The following is a 20,249-nucleotide window of genomic DNA, read 5'->3' on the forward strand; positions in this document are numbered from 1 at the left end:
ATGTATTTTTGAAAATCTTGAATGTAGGGAAACAAATCTAACCTTTGCCAAACATGTTAGAAACTTTCTTGGATTTTCTTCAAAAATTTTCAAAGGTAAATAAGTTTCAAAGCTTTAAAAATTTTTGAATTTTCTTTGAAATTTTTTCTGAATTTTTGTGTCTTTTATGAAATTTTTTTGTTTTTTTGTTTTTTTATGAGTTAAAAGGAAGCTATTTAAAGTAAAGAAAAGTGAAATAAAGTCAAATAAACCAACAGAGGCCGATTAGGGAAAGGGGGACAGAAATGTAACATAGGAAGAGAAAGTTCATTGGTCTTACCTATCGTCTTTTTCTCCTTCGGTCTTCTTCTCCTGTCTGTGAATCCGCAAGGTTAGTCTACAGCGCCTTCCCGAGGGTTGTTCTTGAGTTCCGACTCGAGGCACTAGGGAGTACCTTCTTCAAATGGAGTGACCCGGTACCGGTAGGAAAAGGGATCAATCGATCGCTTGATCTTCTTTCGTTTTCCTCTGCTCCGGTCTTCTTTTCCTGTTGATGAGTCTACTAGGGCCTACAACATCTTCCCGAGAGTTGTTCTTGCGCTCTGATTTGAGGCACTACGGGGTGCCTTCTTCAAATGGGGTGACTCAACACCGATAGGAAACGGGATTAGTCGACCTCTTGATTTTTACTCAAAAAAAGACTAACTTCACAAACTCGTGATAGAAAACTTCAATATTTGAAATCTTCTCCTTACCACCACTAAGAGCTCTCTCCTTGTGCTTGGAATGAGAGGGCTATTTATAGGCTTAGCTTAGGGCAAGCATAGGAAAGAAGACATAGGGGAGTCATGATGGGGGGAACCAAGTATGGGGGGAAGAATGATGAAGGGAAATTAGCATGGGAAGAATGATAAAAGGAAGAAACATGACATGTGGTGAGTGATGATGGAGGGAACAAAGTATGGGATGAAGAATTATGAAGTGAATATATTATGGGAAGAATGATAAAGGGAAGAAACATGACATGTGGTGAATGATGATGGAGGGAACAAAGTATGGGATGAAGAATTATGAAGGGAATATAGTATGGGAAGAATGATAAAGGGAAGAAACATGACATGTGGTGAATGATGATGGAGGGAACAAAGTATGGGATGAAGAATTATGAAGGGAATATAGTATGGGAAGAATGATAAAAGGAAGAAACATGACATATGGTGAGTGATGATGGAGGGAACAAAGTATGGGATGAAGAATTATGAAGGGAATATATTATGGGAAGAATGATAAAGGGAAGAAACATGACATATGGTGAGTGATGATGGAGGGAACAAAGTATGGGATGAAGAATTATGAATGGAATATAGTATGGGAAGAATGATAAAGGGAAGAAACATGACATGTGGTGAATGATGATGGGGGGACAAAATATGCTTGCATTTGACAAATTAAAATAAATAATAATAATAATAATAATAATAATAATAATAATAATAATAATAATAATAATAAGAGGGTTCTAGAAGCTGTGCGGAGCCCATCGGAGATGTGTGGGGCCCACGCACCATGTGGGGTCCACAAGCCGTTTGAGGGTTACAGGAACCCGAGCTAGTAGGCGCAAGCATGCCAAAAGAGGTAACGTGCATCGGATGTAAGAATTCGAGCTAGCGTACCAGAGGGGGTAACGTGCATCGGATGTAAGAATCCGAGCTAGCGTACCAGAGGGTAACGTGCATCGGATGTAGGAATCCGAGCTAGCGTACCAAGAGAGGTGGGGCCCACCAAACATGTGGGGCCCAATGAAGATATGTGGGGCCCACAAGCCACGTGGGGTCCACGAGCCATTTGAGGGTTATAGGAACCCGAGCTAGCAAGGCACCAGATATGTGGATCCGAGTTAGCACACCAGAGGGGGGTAACGTGCACCGGATGTAGGAATCCGAGCTAGTGTACCAAGAGAGGTCGGGCCCACCAAACATGTGGGGCCCAATGAAGATATGTGGGGCCCACGCACCATGTGGGGTCCACGAGCCATTTGAGGGTTATAGGAACCCGAGCTAGTAGGCGCAAGCATGCCAAAAGAGGTAACGTGCATCGGATGTAAGAATCCGAGCTAGCGTACCAGAGGGGGTAACGTGCATCGGAAGTAAGAATCCGAGCTAGCGTACTAGAGGGTAACGTGCATCGGATGTAGGAATCCGAGCTAGCGTACCAAGAGAGGTGGGGGCCACCAAACATGTGGGGCCCAATGAAGATATGTGGGGCCCACGAGCCACGTGGGGTCCACGAGCCATTTGAGGGTTATAGGAACCCGAGCTAGCAGGCGCAAGCATGCCAAAAGAGGTAACGTGCATCGGATGTAGGAATCTGAGCTAGCGTACCAGAGGGGGTAACGTGCATCGGATGTAAGAATCCGAGCTAGCGTACCAGAGGGTAACGTGCATCGGATGTAGGAATCCGAGCTAGCGTACCAAGAGAGGTGGGGCCCACCAAACATGTGGGGCCCAATGAAGATATGTGGGGCCCACGAGCCACGTGGGGTCCACGAGCCATTTGAGGGTTATAGGAACCCGAGCTAGCAGGCGCAAGCATGCCAAAAGAGGTAACGTGCATCGGATGTAGGAATCTGAGCTAGCGTACCAGAGGGGGTAACGTGCATCGGATGTAGGAATCCGAGCTAGCGTACCAGAGGGTAACGTGCATCGGATGTAAGAATCCGAGCTAGCGTACCAAGGGGTAACATGCATCGAATGTAGGAATTCGAGCTAGCGTACCAAGAGAGGTGGGGCCTACCAAACATGTGGGCCCAATGAAGATATGTGGGGCCCACAAGCCACGTAGGGTCCACGAGAATGTGTGGGGTCCACAAGCAGTGTGGGACCTACAAGAATGTGTGGGGTCCACAAGCAGTGTGGGACCTACAAAATGTGTGGGGTCCACGAGAATGTGTGGGGTCCACAAGCAGTGTGGGACCTACAAGAATGTGTGGGGTCCACAAGCAGTGTGGGACCTACAAGAATGTGTGGGGTCCATAAGCAGTGTGGGACCTACAAGAATGTGTGGGGTCCACAGCCAGCGTGGGACCTACAAGAATGTGTGGGGTCCACAGCCAGCGTGGGACCTACAAGAATGTGTGGGGTCCACAGCCAGTGTGGAAAGGTTTTGACATGAGGTCTCCTCGGAAAGGCCTGGTTAAAATTGGGGTGTCGACAAAGATGATATGAGTTTATTTTTACATTGCGTATTTCACAAAAATATGAGTAAAAATGATATTTTCATGATATTATTTTAATTATATAAATTATATAATAAGATATTTTTGAAACTCCTTATGACTCAAACAATACAAAAATTACGAATGCTCGATACTGCAACTTAAAGTTTAAACGAATCAGAGTGTACCCACACTGTTTACAAAGTGATTTTATATGGTAGTGAATTTCTCCTAAGTGCACACCTGATTCGGATCATGACTTAATAGGGAAAATCTCACTTCATGATGATGCACATTGATTTAGTTTGGCCGACCAGTCAGTTAAGGTCAGTCTTTGGATCGCACAACCTAGTCATAGGGATAAACATGACTCACGGCTAAGAGGCCTAAAGGTGATTTTTATAATATATGTATATACATATTTAATTACATGTACAGAACTATTGATGATTTAAAGAAAAAATATATATTTACGTGAATAGGGTCATTTTTGTACCTAAATGATTATCTAAAGGAAACGTATAAGAAAAAAAATATATATATAATTAAATATTATAGTTACGATTTTAAAGTTAAAAGTTTAATTTAACAATTATAGTGTATGATTATAAGATTTTACTACTGTAGTTGATGGTAAAAGTTTTATGTAAAAATTTTTAAATATACATTTGTTTTAAATGCAGTTTTGAAGTTATAGTATTAAATATTATTTTTCAAAATTATAATATTATGAAAGCTCATTTTGACCACACACTAATAATAATCTTATTTACTTACTGAGCGTCGTCTCACCTCAATCATTATTCTACATTTCAGATAATTTTGAATAGTATACTAGAAATCTAGCATAGTAAGTGCATGAGCGGGAGTAAAAAGAACAGAGTAAAATAAAAATTTAGCATAATACAATTTAGAATATGTTTGTATATTTTAGAATTTTCGAAATTTTCATTTTAATAGTTGAGACATATATTTGTAGTAAAGCTAATTAGTGCTCTAGTAATAAAAATAATTTAAATTTATGTGCGTCCGCTAAAAAATTTATATGTAGGAACCCACTCGGATTCGGGTCCATTATATTCTATCTTTTTACCAAATCTCAGAAGAGGTAATTATCGTTTGCCCTTTAACTAAATACATAGCGAAACAAGAGCCCCATACTCAGGTGGACCCAAAAAAAAAAAGTGTTAGTCTGAGTAGTTACATGATCCTAGTTGTCATATTTTGATGATAACAAACCATTAGTAGTTCTTAGTTAAACTAATCTTTGCATACTAAACTGTAACAAATATAAGTGGCAAAATCACACAAATACAAGTTCTAGTGCAGAGATCAAGCGAATATTTTCATAGGCAAAGATCGAGTGGACAATCAAATAGGAAGAAATCACGAGGACACTCAATCGGATGAGTTCAAGCACATACCAATGGAAGCTAATGTAGAAACATATGTAATGGGGAGTGTTTGAGGTAATATTTGCTGTAACTCTTATAGTTCTGTTTCACACATGTTTATTGAGCAAGAGTTGAGCAAACTACATGTGCATACTAGTTCGTAAGAGTACATAGGATATCACTGCGTCATAAGATCAGTACTTATGAGTTTTCAAAGTCAAAACAAGAATTTTATAAAAGTATCATTTACTCAAATGTATTTTTATATGAGAGAAGTTTTAAATCATATTAGCGTTATAATTTTTTAAAGACTTGGTCCTAGTTGGGTTTAAAACCTCATTTATGCACCACTCAAATTCCTCTCTCAAATTTCCTAGAACACCCTTCAGTATTTGGAACATAACTTTTGTTAGAGAACTCCAAAAAAGGTGATCTTGGTATCTACGGAAAGTTGAGAAAAAATCCCACAACTTTTGTATTGAAAATTTTCATAGGTGAGAAGGTTTAGATAATGAACAACCAGGGCAAACCATTGACAGTTTGGTCAAGTGCATCGACAATTTCAGGCAGAGAGTTGAATGGTTTTCTTACCTGAGGAAACCATCGACGATTTGCGTCAGGTTCTAAACCCTAACGGCCATAAAACGGCTAATTTTCAAAGTAAACAAATATTTTATTAAGTCAACGGTCATTTAACAACTAGTAGCCCAATTTTCCTATAAATACAAGTCCAAAAACTTGTTTAAAGATTGATCATAGTGATTAACATTTAATGATTATCATTCTCAAGCACACCACATTTTAGTTCATCATTTTTGTGCTCAAAATCTCCCTTACTCTCTAATCTTGATTGTGATTCATTTCTTGAGAGATTAGGAATTGTTTTGTGTTGTATCAAATATCCGCTCATTCAAGGATCTTTGTTTGTAATTTATTTTCATCTTATAAGGGTTCTTAGTGAATTGTGGTTAAAGGTTTTTGGTAAACTAAATTGTAAGGATTCTTGGTGAACCTTAGGACTCTTAGTCAGTGAAAGGGATTGATTCTCATGTTAAGGTTCTTGATGAACCGAATTGCAAGGATTCTTAGTGAACCTTGCGGCTCTGGGTGAGCGTTCAAGGATTGGTTCCCTTGGAAAGGCTCTTGGTGAGCGAAAGAGATTTGTTCCCGATTGTAAAGGCTTCTTTGCTGGCAAAGGAGGTTTACAGTGAATTGTGAAATCCTTGAGTGTGTCTAAAGGCGTGAACGTAGGGCAAGAGGTTGAACCACGTTAATATTATTTGTTGAACTTTTCTTACCTTCTCTTTAATTTATGTCTTGTGCATGATTTATATCTTATTTATTGTGATATAATCATTTGCATCTTCCCAAGATTTATATTTTGTAGAAAAAAACGAAAATATGCAAACTAGTCTATTCACCTCCCCTCTAGACTCAGACTCTAAGGCAACGAAAATATTTTTTTTAAGACGACTTGTTAGGTCACCCATCAATCACCATAGATCAATGATCATGGGCATCCCATTTTGTCATACACCCTTCCCAAGTGTATATTGGATTGGGCCCACATATCTAAAATGACATAATCTTGAAGGCCCACTCCCAAAACTAAATAAAGCCCAAGCCCATTTATAAATAAAATTAAACTAGAAAGAGGGCATTTGTAGGGCATGAAATGGGTGAGAGAGCCAATCTTTTTTTGGGAGTAATGGAATGGATTTCCATTAAAAAAAAAAAAAAATTTCACAAAAAAAGGGTGATGTGGATTTTCATAAAGGGCATCACAAAACTAAAGAGAAAAAAAAATGAAGAGAGGGTTTAGGTGAGCACTTGCTTGCAGTATGCTTATTTTAATTTCCTTACACGCTGAGATCAGGCAAATAAAGCGTGGAAGCTACTCAAATTCCACAATTTAACTAAGTGACAAGCATGTATGAACTAACAGTGAAAGCCCATGCACCCATCATATATAAGAGAGAGAGAGAGAGAGAGAGAGTATGCGTGTGAGAGAGAGAGAGAGAGAGAGAGAGTTGGAAGTGGTAGAGATGGAGTGGTGGGTGGTGTGGTGGTGGACGGCGGCGGTCATGGTGGTGGCAGCCGCAAGCAGAGCAGCTCCGGCGAGAGGAGGGGAAGTGACTTATGATGGAAGATCTCTCATCATTGATGGCCAAAGAAAGCTCCTCTTCTCTGGTTCTATTCACTATCCCCGCAGTACTCCTGAGGTATGTTCTTCATTTTTGTTTAATTCTTATTTTTTACTTTTATATAACTAAGTGCACAAACACACCCACAGGAACTCTCCCATCATTGTTAATAGGAGAGTTTTATTTTTATTTTTATTTTTATTTTTTTGGGGTAAGAACAATGCATTGTGTTAATGGAGCAGAGAAAATTTGGGACTAGAAGGTTAAGTCAAAAGAGAAATATAGGATTTTGAAGGAGAAGAATAGATATAATAGACTAATTCATTTGGGTAAAGACAATGGAATAGAATGAAATGAAATAGAATTGTATTTTCATTTAATTCCAATTTTCATCTATGAATAGAGAGAATGCCTTAAAAAAAATAGAAGATTGAGGAGGTACAAATGCCAAGAATTTCAAAATTTGAATTTGGTCCTGTTCTGAGTAGACATAAAAATGAGTCTCACAAGAGAATCTCACTCAGGTGTGGACTACACTTTTGTGCTTGTTCAGAACAAGATTTGAATATTCAATATAATACTCCCGAATGTTTACCTATGAAAATTAATTATATTTTTAATTGAAAAAAATGAACCCACCTCGGGATTCTTAAAACATACACACAAAGTGTGATTTAAAATTAATTAATTAATTAATAAATTATTAGATGAATTGTGATTGAGAATACCAATAATAATTATTATATATTAAAAAAGAAAACGTTGAAAATAGAGGGTGCTAGCAACTATGATGTTTGTCCTTTTCAAAACACTAACTTTTTAGGTCACGGAATTTTTAATTATAGGAATCCCGTGAAAGTGTGACTATAGCTTTCATACATGTCAGAAACAGATGTGGACCTGTGGTCCACCTAAAAATAATTATTTTTAATATATTTCTACTTACGTATCAATAAATAATCTTTTATTTAGAAATAATTAATTTTAATTAACATATTATAAGAAATTCATTCTTTAAAAATAGATTTTCTACAAATCAAACTTAGGATTCATTATTACCCGTTGATCATTCTCCAAATTAAAAAGGATTTCATGCCTAATAACACAGGTGTTTCTCGCTAATCGATTTCATTTTCTCAGACTATTTAAGTTAAAATTTTATTTTAAAAAAATATAAAATCATCTATTGTCATTTTTGTATACCAAATATTATTAAGAAATTAGTCTGATCCTATTAGAAGTTTTGACAATTAAATATTAAGAGTGCAAAATTAAATTTTTTTTATTTAATAATTTAAATTTTTTTATATTTTTTAATTTAACTAAATGTTGTATTTTTAACTGCATAAATTGCAGATCTAATATTTAAATTTAATTAAATTTAGACATATATAATTTCATATTACATTTTATCCAAAATCACACAAATCCAAATCCAAAATCACCCTACAGCTTTTCAAGATCCAAATGGGTAAAAATTTCTTATATTATAATCTCAAAAGAAGAATATATATATATATATATATATATATATATATGGGAGACATAATTATTAAATAAATTTTTAAAATTTCGAAATATGGGGCAGATGTGGCCATCATTAATAGCAAAAGGCAAGGAAGGAGGACTGGACGTGATTCAAACGTATGTATTTTGGAATCTCCATGAACCTCAACCTGGCCAGGTTCTCTCTCTCTCTCTCTCTCTATATATATATATGTTAATAATTCATTGATGCATCAAATTTTGGGTGAGTGCAGTATGATTTTAGCGGAAGGAATGACTTGGTAAAGTTCATAAAGGAAATACAAGCGCAGGGGCTGTACGCTTGCCTTAGAATTGGACCTTACATTGAGGGTGAATGGAACTATGGGTGCTTACCTACTCCTCACTCATTTCTATCTCCACCAACCAACCTCATTTCTTATCCTTCTCTCTCTCTCTCTCTCTCTACACGCACACACATGTATAATAACACTTTTAGGATGGCATACTCAAAATGACAGTCATGGTACCATACTTGTTTGTTGTTCCAGGGGACTGCCATTTTGGCTACATGATGTTCCTGGCATTGTTTATCGATCAGACAATGAACCCTTCAAGGTTCTCTCTCTCTCTCTCTCTCTCTCTCTCTCTCTCTCTCTCTCTCTCACACACACACACACAAGCAAACAATTCATAATTTCAAAATTTTAAAACTTCTTCATCCTCAACTTTTAGTTCTATATGCAAAACTTCACCACGAAAATAGTGAACCTGATGAAATCAGAGGGCTTATATGCATCGCAAGGGGGACCGATAATACTATCACAGGTGATTGATTAGACCAACATATTGATCATGTATCTTTTAACTACAATATCATAAATCATAGAGAGGTATTACGTATAAACCAAGAACTAATTAACTCATGCAATGGCTTTTTTCTGTATGATGATTGAAGTACAGATTGAGAATGAGTACCAGAATGTGGAAGCAGCATTTCACGAGAAAGGACCTTCTTACGTTCAGTGGGCAGCCAAGATGGCCGTTGATCTCCAAACAGGTGTACCATGGATCATGTGCAAGCAAACTGATGCTCCCGATCCCGTGGTTTGTCCCCCACCATCTCTTTTCCACATACATTCTTGAGCAACCGTGACATATAACACGGGTCCATGTGGCAGGGCACTAGCAGAAGATGTGGACCCACTGGTGCCTTACCACATCAGCCCATGTCATCATGGACCCACGTCACTCAGCATTTTCCATTCTTAAGTCACACCTCATCACAAACATATATAGATACATGTGTATAAACATACATAAGTATAAAGATGTCTCCGAACCACAAGACTCCCTGTTTTACAACTGTAGAGAGATGGTCGTCACAGTATACATAACCTTATCCCTACATGTTTATGTAGGAAGGTTATTTCCTAGAATTCAAATGCATGACTAGCCGATCACAAAGTAACAACCTTTACATTTGATCCAAAATCCTTACATACGTGCTTATGCATGTATTTATTTGAGAGTTGAAGATCTTAAGATAATTTGGTCGGCAATATAGTGTAGATGATTTTCCTAGAGTTTCATAAACACGAAAACACTGTCAAACACCATAAATTATTTTTTCCTGTTTCTGGTTTTATGCAGATTAACACATGCAATGGCATGAGATGTGGAGAAACCTTCGGAGGACCCAACTCCCCAAATAAGCCTTCTATGTGGACAGAGAATTGGACTTCTTTGTATGATTTTGCAATATATTACTCTTAATGTGCAACTAAATTTTGATTTTTTAAAATATGGGTATTCCTAAAAAAAAAACACTTCAAATTTTTTATTAGTATAGATAAACTTTTTTAAAGTGAGATTTTTATTTAGTTACAAGGTGAACTCACTCTTCTTTTTCTCTTTTTTTTTTTTTTATTTGGGAAGTTATCAAGTGTTCGGAGGAGAGCCATACATAAGGTCTGCAGAAGACATAGCATTTCATGTGGCCCTATTCGTCGCCAAAAAGGGAATTTATATTAATTATTATATGGTATGATTCTCTTATAACATCTTTTTCTGAATTAATTTTAAGACAAATTTATAGTCTTCATACAAACTTTTAAATTTACTTTAGCATAAGTTCTTAACACATTTAACATGCATCACAACCTAATCTAGTACCATGGAGGAACAAATTTTGGAAGGACCAGCTCCGCATATGTCATAACAGGTTATTATGACCAGGCACCACTAGATGAATATGGTAAGTGTGTGTGTATATAAACATGTGCATGCATACTGCGTACACAAATATAGATATTTAAGAATTTATTTAACACATATATATAGGATTATATAGAGAACCCAAATGGAGCCATCTTAAGGAGTTGCATGCTGCAATAAAGCTTTGCTCAACACCTTTACTACAAGGAGAGCAAAAGAATTTCTCTTTAGGGAATCTTCAACAGGTATTTTTCTAATATATTGAATTTATGTTTGTTTTGGCTTACTAGGCATACATGATAAATGTAAAGATCAAATATGTTTGATTCAATTCAGGCATATGTTTTTCAAGGAAGTGGATGTGCTGCTTTTCTTGTGAACAATGATGGAAACAATACTGCCACTGTCCAATTTCAAAACAGATCGTTTGAATTGCTCCCAAAGTCAATTAGTATCATACCAGATTGTGAAACTGTGACTTTTAACAGTGCAAAGGTAAGCTCCAGTTTTATTTTATCTAAAGCAATTGTTTGTAATGGCATGCGCACCAGTATTCTCATGTCAAAAATACTTAAATCTAATAGAGGATGTAACGCTTGTACCATTTTTGAGGGCATGGATTTCAAATCTCTAATTTAGATTTGTGTGAATTTGATCACTTACTCATGAATCATGAACAGTAGGATTTGAATCCGGATTCATAAGATTCAAAGTTAATTTTACCTACATGGATTCGAACTGGTAGAACACTGTATCCGATTGAACTGTATGAATCTAACTAAGAATCATAGGATCTGGAATAGGGATTTGATAAGCAAGAAGGAAAATATGGGGTATAAAAATAACAGAGTTAAAATGGAATCTGGAATGCCAAGAAAGACAACCTACCGGAATTTGTTGACCAGGGAAGTTTTAAGTAATTTTAGTGGCATATTGTCTTTTAGGATGTTTTTATTCCCAAATCTAATAAGCAATTAAGTAATATTGGAGGTAAATGATAAGGAATTCTTGATTCCCATAGTTGAGGAATTGCGTAGTGATGCCTAACTTGGTTCTAGGGAGAGTCAGTTTCATGATCTCACAAAATGAACTTCGGAGAGCTCCAGGGAAACTCCCCAATGGCTCTTTTGAAGATGCGTTCAAGGAGGGGAGACCTACACATCAGTGAAAATTCTACAGCAATGGTTGGGAGGGTGGTGACAACCCAAGCTTATTGTTTCAAATTTTGAACAGATGGACTACTCCTTTAACATGGTCAGCCCAATTTCTTCCAAATATTTTATTGAATGAGTGTTCATGTGCTTTTCTTTTACCCTTTTTTTTTTTTTTTTTAAAAAAAAAATTCATGTGGAACAAAGCATCAAAGCCACATAAAAACAAAGAATTAATATTGAGAAAGGGGAAACGAAGCTACCATATTTGAAGCTTTCAAGTTTCAATACCTGTAAGAAATATAAAAACAGTAATTATGGCCATAGTTATTTTAAATAACAAATTATCAATCTCTTATCTCTTACGCAACTATTCAGGTTCGACTAATCAGGGAAATGATACAACAACAACAACAACAAAACCTAGCCTTAGTCCCACTAAGTGGGGTCGGCTATATGAATCCTTTTCCGTCAATTTATGCGATCATGGACCATTTCTTTTGAAATGGCACACTCTGCAAAACAATCAAGAAAAATGAATTTCCAAAAAACAAGTTAGTCAAAATCCAATCTAGTTGCCTAAAGAAATTCAAATGCATATTATAGAACCAGATCATAATAAAAAACCAAATGCATAGTGTAAATGCCAAGATATCATTAGCAAAAAGCCTTTGCCTTTCTTTGCTATGAGAAAGAGGCAAAGGAAGAAACTCTGCATTGGGTTATCACTATATATCAGACAAGTTACATATAATAGGAAAAATGAACTCTAAATGTCACATGACAAAGTTTATGCATCTTCACTAAACATTAGTGTTTGCATACATATACATGTGTGCATGTAAAAGTTTCCAGATGATCAGTTTCATTTTGCAATAGATATTACAAAAATTGAGTTGATTATTGTAATAAAACATAATTGAATATCAATACTAAGTTTTATTTTAACATCACTTGAATAGAGTACAAGGTCCAATGAGAGGATTACAACATCAACGAAGACGTTAGACTCAGTAGATGGATGGGATGAATACAGAGATGTCATCCTCAATTTCTTGGATACTTCATTAGAATCAAATACGTTACTAGAGCACATGAACACAACCAAAGATAAATCTGATTATCTCTGGTACACGTTCAGGTACGATAAATCCTTTCTTATAACAATGATAAATATGTAGAACTAAATTTTTCTTTTTATCAACTTTTTTCTAGTTTTTTTTATTATAAGAACTAATTTATTGAAGTGCAGGTTTCAACAAAATTCATCATGCATTAAACCTGTGCTTCATATTGAGTCAAGTGGACATGTTGTGCATGCTTTTACCAATAACATATATGCAGGTCAGCCTCCATATACTATTCTTATTTGGAAAATTAGGTAAGAATAAGATTTTAAGATTGTCTGATACACCTAATTCTACATAAACACTTAAAATAATATGCGTAGATCAAAAGAATCAATGCTAAAAAATTTGACACACAGGCACACACACGTGCAAATATATGTATGTACACAGTACACAAACACACAGTCTTCAAGATGTGTTCTAATTAAATAATAAAACCATAGTCATATATGTTTTTTCATATTTAGGAGCTGCACACGGGAATCATGATGTCAAGACATTTACTTTTGAGAATCCCATACAGTTAAGCGATGGAATGAACAATATCTCCTTACTCAGCGTAATGGTTGGATTACTGGTAATAATGTCTTAGAATTATTTTATTTTCACCTCCATGGCTGCATGAATTTTTCTTCCACTTGAAATTATCCATTACTTTTTGTGTATATTCTCTTCCTCTCATAAAACTGGACGTCTTATTATGAATTTACATGCAGATTTGCTATTCATGTAAGAGAAAAATTTGTAAGATGGAAGAAGTACACACCATAGTAATGAATATTTCACTTATAGGCTAACTCACTACATTTTTATTAAGGATTCAGGAGCATATCTGGAGAGAAGGTTTGCTGGCTTAACCATGGTAGAAATTCAATGTAATGGAATAGTGTCCTACAATTTTACAAACTATACATGGGGATATCAGGTTAACTCTTTTTACCAAACTAATATATACAGAAACCCCATTGCCCTGTACAATTTCACACCAAGTCTGTTAAAACATTATGCAGCAAACTGGTTCGATATAATGGATAGAAATTGATGTTTGTATCATTCCAGGTTGGACTAATGGGGGAGAAGTTACAAATATATATGGAACAAAATCTGGATAAAGTTAAGTGGAGTAAAGCTAACTTCTCTGCACAAGAACCACTCACTTGGCATAAGGTATGCACATTATTTTTCTTATATGCTTAACTATAAATAAGCTAACTTTTCTGTGCGAGAATAATTTGGTATAAGGTATGCACAGAATTTTTCTTATATGCTAAAGTAGTAATATGCTAAATTCTCCACAAAAGCCACCCACTTGGCATAAGGTATGTAAATTTTTCTATGCTGAACTAGTAATGCTTCTTGAGTGCATAATCATTACTACAAGTCATCTATACCATATGAACATGAAAATTGGTTCAAGCAACTATGTAATCTCTCTCTCTCTCTCTCTCTCTCTCTCTCTCACACACACACACACACACATGCTTCTTGAGTGCATTATCCTTACTACAATATGCACATGAAAATTAAACAATTATATCATGTTCTGGTAAATCAACAAGGGGGGAATTAACTATTTTTTTTTATTAAAAATTGAACTACAATTTTACTACATCAAATTTACTTTATATATCAGTATCATGTACATCATTTTATTACAATTAGTCTATATATCAGTATCATGCACAGCATTTTACTACAATATTTCTTGCTCATTGTCTTAGTTCTTATTTTACTTTGGCCATATCGGTACACCTATTTAGGATGCTTCTGGGTGGAATTTTTAAAATTTTGACATGTCTGGGTGCTTCATCCTCATACATTGATAGTCTAACATGCAGATTGAATTTGATGCACCTTTGGGAAATGACCCAGTCACTCTGAACCTTAGCACAATGGGAAAAGGTGAAGTTTGGGTCAATGGACAAAGTATTGGTCGGTATTGGGTCTCATTTCATACTTCAAAAGGAAATCCTTCACAAACATTGTATGTATTATTACTCTCATATGTTTAATTCTCAAATTTTTATGTGGGGTGTATGGTTGTTGGGTCTCAGAGAGAAAGACAGAGAGACAGAGGGAGAAGAAAAACATAGAGAAAACAACAAATTAAAAATATGAGATAATGGCTTCAGTAAAATGCCTATCATCTCTATCTACTGCTAAGCTTAATTTGAGTTCACAAACATTGAAAATTAGGAGAAAGAGAGGAAAAAAGAGTGTAATAGTGAAGAATAAATTAAGAGAGAACAACAAACTAAAATTATAATATAATGGCTTCGGCAAACTATACAAGCACTGTTATGAAGTCTTGAGAATGTCATAAGTTAAAGTGTATAAAATTCTCTCTCTAATACTAAGCTTTCCTTACTGTCTCCATTTGCAAGCCTCCCTCCCCCACCCCCAACACATAAATAAATAAATAAATAATAAAAGTAAAACTTCAACTCTACCATAACGAATTTAATATTTTTTTTTTACTTCATTCTTAATTGAATAATTTATTAATGATTATCAAACGCTTTATAATAAAAAACAATAAATTTATGACATAAAATGTGCAAATGACATGGAAAAATGTTTCTAAGAAAAACAAAGAAAAATAACTATACAAAATTAATCTAAGCTCTAAAAAACTCTCCAAAATCAAAGGCTAAATAAAAAAAATATCAATAATCCACCAATTCTTTTACTACAAATTTATAGAATAATTGGAACAATGCACAAAACTCACAATAAGTGGGAGAAAGACAGCAAATAGGGGAAGATTTTTTACAAGCTACTACATTAAAAACACAAATTAACTTGAAAGTCCCTTAGATATCATTATCAAACATTATTTTCTAATAAAAACAAAACAAAACATATTAAAAAAATGATGCAGAAAAATGTCTTCCTTAAGCATTTTTGAAGTTCTTTTTTAAAATTTCTTTAGAAAATGGTACATCTTGAAAAATTAAAAAATGTTGACATTTGTGCTTTGAAAAATGATGCTCACTAACAAACTGAAAATGGCATAAGGGCAACCAAGCGTCCAAGTCATGCAATTATTCAAATTAAGGGATGAAAATGATTTGTATAACCCATATTTTACGCACCATACAAGCCCACGATATTAAACTAAGGATCATAACCAAAAATTTGTTTTCCCCCTTTTTGCATAGACTTCAATGATGGAAGGAAAACCACATGGCCATGTACTTGGCCTCCAAGCGCTTGCCATGTAGGCCTGCTCCTTTTGCTTGAAAAGAGTTTTTCATGTATTAGATTAAGCAAAATGAGTAGGGCCTATCACTACATGGTGAGAATTGGGCAACGGGTGCATGGAGGGGTTGATCCCCTCAATAATTTTTCATTCAATGGCAATGGAACGAATCCACACAATGAACAAAGAATGACATGCAAACAAAATACTGATTAAAAAGTTTGAATCGATTATGCAAATACCATCTTATTTATAATTAAACAGCTCCAATAAATGAAAAATGAACATCCACCAATCTTATGATTACCTCAATGCCCTTCTGAGAATGTTTTTAACTCTAATTTAGACAATTGCTAGTTTATGAAGGTGTATTATAAACTTAAACCTACACAAGACAACCTAGATCTATAGATATTTAAATGGATAAGCAGTTCAAACAGATACATTTTATTGCATTAACTGAGCCATTAATTCATGCTATGTCTATGGCAATAAGCACAGTTTTGTATTATTTTCTAAAGAAAAATTATTATGTTATTAATTGCTAATTGTTGCCATTTTTCCATTAGGTATCATGTGCCTCGAGCTTTCCTCAAAACTTCAAGAAACCTATTAGTTTTGTTTGAAGAAATTGGTGGGGACCCTCTACATATTTCCGTAGACACTGTTTCAGTCACAAATTTGCAAGACCACATTCCTCACAATCATTTTTTACAATAAATCTTTGAAGGGAGCATGTCACACAAAAATTTATTCACACACACACATTTATATGCATACATGTAATATGTTATACACATGAATGTGCAGTAAATTAATAATTTTAAGCTTAAGAGTTGCTCATTGGAAAGCTTTGTACCATAAACGAAGTGTGTAATTCTTTTACTTCACATGAAATAAATTAATTTCTTTAAACCTTGTCGATTGAGGGGATTAGGCGAATGCTAGAATTTTTAAGGCTCACACAATCTGCTCACGGCTATCATGAGATAGAGTGATCATCCTCGCTTTCTTTTGTGTGCACTCTTTATTTGGGGGTTTATCGCTTTCCAATCTCAAAAGGGAAGGCACAAGCTTCCGCAATTAAATATATGCTCTTTTTTTTTCTGTTCCTTGGATCTTTGGTGAGGATTCCTTGTCCTCCAAGACTTGTAATCTGCTTTTTGGATATTAATAAATTGTCTTCTACAACAACAACGAAACCAAGCCTTAGTCCCACTAAGTGGGAAATAAATTGTCTTCTCTTATACAAAAAAAAAAAGTCTTGCATGTTCAATATTTCTTTTTCTTTTTTTGTTCTGTTAGGAGGCCATTTGGTCCTGAGCCACACAATGGGGTACCCCACTCCCCATCCAAAGCCCTTCCCACCCCTAAAGGTCAGAACCTCAGACTTCCAATATAGAAATCCCATGCTCTAATGTTCCCTAGGGAACATTTCTCATAAAGAGAACATTCAAATCATCTTTTAAATAGCCTAAAGGTAGTATTTTCTATAAAAATCACATGACTCTAAACTTTTTTCTTTTATTCTTAAAAGTGGAAAAGCAGATAAGTTGCAGCCTATGCATCGAATTCTGCAGGGATACCAACTGCTATGACAGATTTGGGCTAGAAATTTTTTATCCCTTACTAATTTAGTGATTTTTCAAAGTAAGAAAACAAACTCTCATAATTAAAAATATATTCAATAACATATTTAGGCGCATTTCTGCAGTGACATCAGAAGATAATTTTATAAATGGATTTCTTTACAACTTCTTTGCTTAATTCCCTTCGTACATCTTTCTACTACACTTAATCCTACAGCTGAGATAATTTTGCTATCATCCATTAAGGCTAAATTTGTTAGTAGAAAAGGAATTTTAAAATAAAATACAATAAATATGCCCAATATAAAAAACTTACTGAAAATGAAGTCAAAAGCCAGTCACTGCTGAAATTAAAGCAGTCTTCACCCAAATCTATCAAGGAAAATCAACTCAATTTTTGATATTGCTATTCAATTTGCACAAACTTTACAATACGCAAAAATAGTTAATCTAGTATAACTCACACTTGCTATTCACAAAGAATTCTTCACGTGTAGCCCCTGAAACTTGAAAGAATAAAGAGAAATGACAATTCAGTAGAAATTATGCATACCAATAAACTTCATCTCTAGAGTTTCGTTTGGTGTATTTCGTTTTGTTTTTGATTGTTTTTATGTTTTTTTCTCCTTTATTAGTTATGTTTAATTTTGTTTGTCCTAATTTGATTGGTTGGTGTTAAATTGTAACCACGGTATTCTTCCACCAAAAGTGAGGGTTTATTAATAAATAAATGGAGGTGCCACCCTCTTTTACCAATAAATAAATAAATAAAAAGTACAACTTTTCATTGAACATGGTAATGCATACCAAGAAAAGTATTTGGTTATCAAAACAAGGACATTTATAAATTTTGAGTTTCCTGTATTTAACCATAGATAATTGTTGATATTCCAATAACACTTGTAAACATGGAGATAAATTGATGGGGCAATCTATGAGTTACATGCTATATTCTGCATATGAAGAGGGGCAAATACCATTTTAATCGTTTATGTCTTGCTGTGTCTACACGTAAAGCCTGTGTTAAGCAGATTAAATTAACATTTCTGCTCAATATTTCTAGGAATGTGGCCTACAATGCCAGGGGTTTTGATGTTCATCCAATCAAACTAGTATTTTTAGTGCCCTGTATTCCCATAAGACAGAGAACTTTAGTTTCAAGTTCAAGCCTACTTGTGTATTTTAGCATATTTACTGAAGAGCTCTCGGTAAAAGCCTAACAATGAGTTTAATAAAACCAACATAGTATTTCCCATCTAGAAGGAAAGGTCAGAGAAGCTAAGCAAAGGGAGATGTTCGTATGCCTAATCCTCCAAGTACCCTCCTCACTTCATTTGGTGACTCTTAAATCCAAGAATAAGAAGAAAAAGAAAATGAAAATTACAGATTTGGGAACCAGTCCATACTTTGCCACGGCTCAAAAAGTGAACATTTCTGCTCAATAAGCTAATTTATACCATTAAGGGTGTTGAAATTTTGGGAGGTGCAAGTTGGGGCGTGGATCGATCTGGAATAATGAAAAACAAAAATAAAAAAGTAGAAATACATGAGAGACATGAGAGGGAGTGAGAGAAACGAATAGGACAGAATGAAGAAGAGGAAGTGACCGAAAACCTAATGTACGGAATTCACTTTCTTGAGCTCTAGGGTGAGATCTGGAGAAAATCTTTGAACTCCGCCGAAGGTTTGCAGTCTCGAACTTGGTGGACACCGACGGCAGATTGAAATATCTTTCAGATCCATTTGAAAGAGTTCCGTATTACCTTTCAGAACCATTTGCACCAACAGGCAAAAGAATGGAAGAAACGAAGATGACAGTGAAAGCACTGACCTCGCCGTAGAGGGGATAGGAACGATCGGCGGAGCACTGACCTGCTGCAGCAATGGCCATGGCGACGATTACAGGCGCCGCCGACTGTTCCGATCAGAGAGAGAGAGAAAGAGAGAGAGCCCCACAAAGAGTTGGAACGCAGCCCCTCCACGTGGTAGGATGGCCCCTCCACGTCTGCCGTCTTCTCCACGTGGGCGTATATATTTTTTTCTTTGGACAAATTTTTCCCTCCACATGTTCATATATTCATACTTTAAATCTTACACATGTAATTATGATTCATTATATGATCGCAAAATTATAGGGGTCCCACATTATTTTACCCCATGTGTGATTGCCACATGGGCTTAGGTCATTACGAGTTCGTGACTTTGAGGAATATATCTCCAGTAAAATATGAAATATATTTAATCTATTAATCTCACGTGGAATATTATTAAAAAATATTAAATTTAATATTTATATTAAATATTTTTTTTATAGGATGGTGTACAAGACTATTTGGATACTCGACTAATTCATTCAGATAATGGATCTGCCCCTCTACCCTTCTCCACTTAAATATCATGATATTATATATATTAAAAATCTATATATATATATATATATATTAAATCGATTAAAATCGGTTAACCGATTTAACCGAAATTCGGTTTGATCCATTTTGAATCCAGCGAATGTAGAATTTCTATTCGATTTGGTTAATAAGATTTTTTACCCAAAATTTTTCATTTAATTGAGTTAATTAACCGAATTAACCAAATCAATTGAATGCTTACCCCTATACTAATGTGATTTTGTGATGAATGACAAGATATAGCGCAAAAAATGAAGTAATTTTGGTATAAACAAAAAAATCTAATTATTTTCAAGAACTTTATTCCACATTCATATTTCATTATAATAGTTTATG

General features: G+C 35.1%; 1 protein-coding gene and 1 long non-coding RNA gene across 4 annotated transcripts in view; one reads left to right on the forward strand and one right to left on the reverse strand.

Moving 5' to 3' along the window:
• LOC131159651 (uncharacterized) overlaps positions 1-19,570 on the reverse strand; it is a 29,399-nt gene extending 9,829 nt beyond the window's left edge. The window contains exons 1-5 of one of the 3 annotated variants that reach the window (XR_009137844.1): positions 19,120-19,570; positions 18,963-19,012; positions 17,970-18,011; positions 17,822-17,877; positions 9,195-12,099 (exon numbers count right to left, since the gene is read on the reverse strand). This is a non-coding gene — a long non-coding RNA (uncharacterized LOC131159651). Of the gene's footprint in view, positions 1-9,194; positions 12,100-17,821; positions 17,878-17,969; positions 18,012-18,911; positions 19,013-19,119 lie in introns of all 3 variants that reach the window. The other 2 variants (XR_009137846.1, XR_009137845.1) reach the window with 2 other exon arrangements.
• LOC131159650 (beta-galactosidase 6) lies at positions 6,382-16,830 on the forward strand. The gene is made up of 18 exons (XM_058114707.1): positions 6,382-6,809; positions 8,320-8,415; positions 8,492-8,604; positions 8,768-8,834; positions 8,952-9,044; positions 9,180-9,323; positions 9,870-9,964; positions 10,155-10,260; positions 10,389-10,473; positions 10,560-10,678; positions 10,770-10,928; positions 12,547-12,725; positions 12,837-12,928; positions 13,182-13,291; positions 13,532-13,639; positions 13,774-13,881; positions 14,553-14,698; positions 16,486-16,830. The coding sequence occupies exons 1-18, from the start codon at positions 6,585-6,587 to the stop codon at positions 16,634-16,636; spliced, it is 2,196 nt and encodes a 731-aa protein (XP_057970690.1). The 5' UTR covers positions 6,382-6,584; the 3' UTR covers positions 16,637-16,830.
• Positions 19,571-20,249: the final 679 nt, after the last annotated feature.

The sequence above is a fragment of the Malania oleifera genome, chromosome 7 (assembly GCF_029873635.1).
Source record: "Malania oleifera isolate guangnan ecotype guangnan chromosome 7, ASM2987363v1, whole genome shotgun sequence".
NCBI classification, from domain to species: Eukaryota; Viridiplantae; Streptophyta; class Magnoliopsida; order Santalales; family Ximeniaceae; genus Malania; species Malania oleifera.